General features: G+C 64.4%; 1 protein-coding gene across 1 annotated transcript; it reads left to right on the plus strand.

Moving 5' to 3' along the window:
• Window positions 1-430: 430 nt before the first annotated feature.
• Window positions 431-747, plus strand: LOC115613928 (feather keratin 1-like). The gene has a single exon (XM_030500016.1). It carries the CDS (start codon window positions 433-435, stop codon window positions 745-747), a length of 315 nt encoding a protein of 104 aa, XP_030355876.1. The 5' UTR covers window positions 431-432.

The raw sequence follows: 747 nt of genomic DNA on the forward strand, positions 1-747 counted from the left end.
CACGAAATTGCAAAACTGTAGGAAGGAAAACAACCACAATTAATTGCTTACAAACCTGTGTCATGCACCAGTTCCTTGCTGACAAATGCTGCCATGCGCAAAGGCTGTCCCGCCCCTCGGGGACCAGCATAAAAGCCGGCCCACCACCTCTGTCCCTCACTCGCCTCTGCTGACGCCTTCTCCTGCGCACTCAACAAGGTGAGCCTCAAGCCCCTTGCCCTGCTGCTCCTGCTCCCCCCGGCCCAGCTCTTCCAGCACGCTCTGCCCCCAGCCTCAGCACCCCTGACGCCTCCCCAGCCCCACAGCCCCACACCAGCCTCCCCACTGCCTCGCCCTCCTGCAGCACCACCCCTCGCACCCCCACGCTCCTCCGCTTTCCACACACCCTCTCGGCTCTTATTTCTTCTCCCAGGGCCCCTCCACACCACACACATGGCCTGCTACGACCTCTGCCGCCCCTGCGGACCCACCCCGCTGGCCAACAGCTGCAACGAGCCCTGTGTCAGGCAGTGCGAGGACTCCCGCGTCGTCATCCAGCCTTCCACCGTGCTGGTCACCCTGCCAGGACCCATCCTCACCTCCTTCCCCCAGAGCACCGCCGTCGGATCCTCCTCATCGGCTGCCGTGGGCAACATCCTCAGCTCCCAGGGAGTGCCCATCTCCTCTGGCGGATTCGGCTACGGCCTTGGCTACGGCTTCGGAGGCCTGGGCTGCTACGGCGGCGGAAGGGGCTGCTACCCCTGCTAA

This window comes from Strigops habroptila, chromosome 1, assembly GCF_004027225.2.
Source record: "Strigops habroptila isolate Jane chromosome 1, bStrHab1.2.pri, whole genome shotgun sequence".
NCBI classification, from domain to species: domain Eukaryota; kingdom Metazoa; phylum Chordata; class Aves; order Psittaciformes; family Psittacidae; genus Strigops; species Strigops habroptila.

Bases quoted from the DNA above. Each gene is read 5' to 3' on its own strand.
- LOC115613928 (XM_030500016.1), top strand. From the start codon at position 433: ATGGCCTGCTACGACCTCTGCCGCCCCTGCGGACCCACCCCGCTGGCC.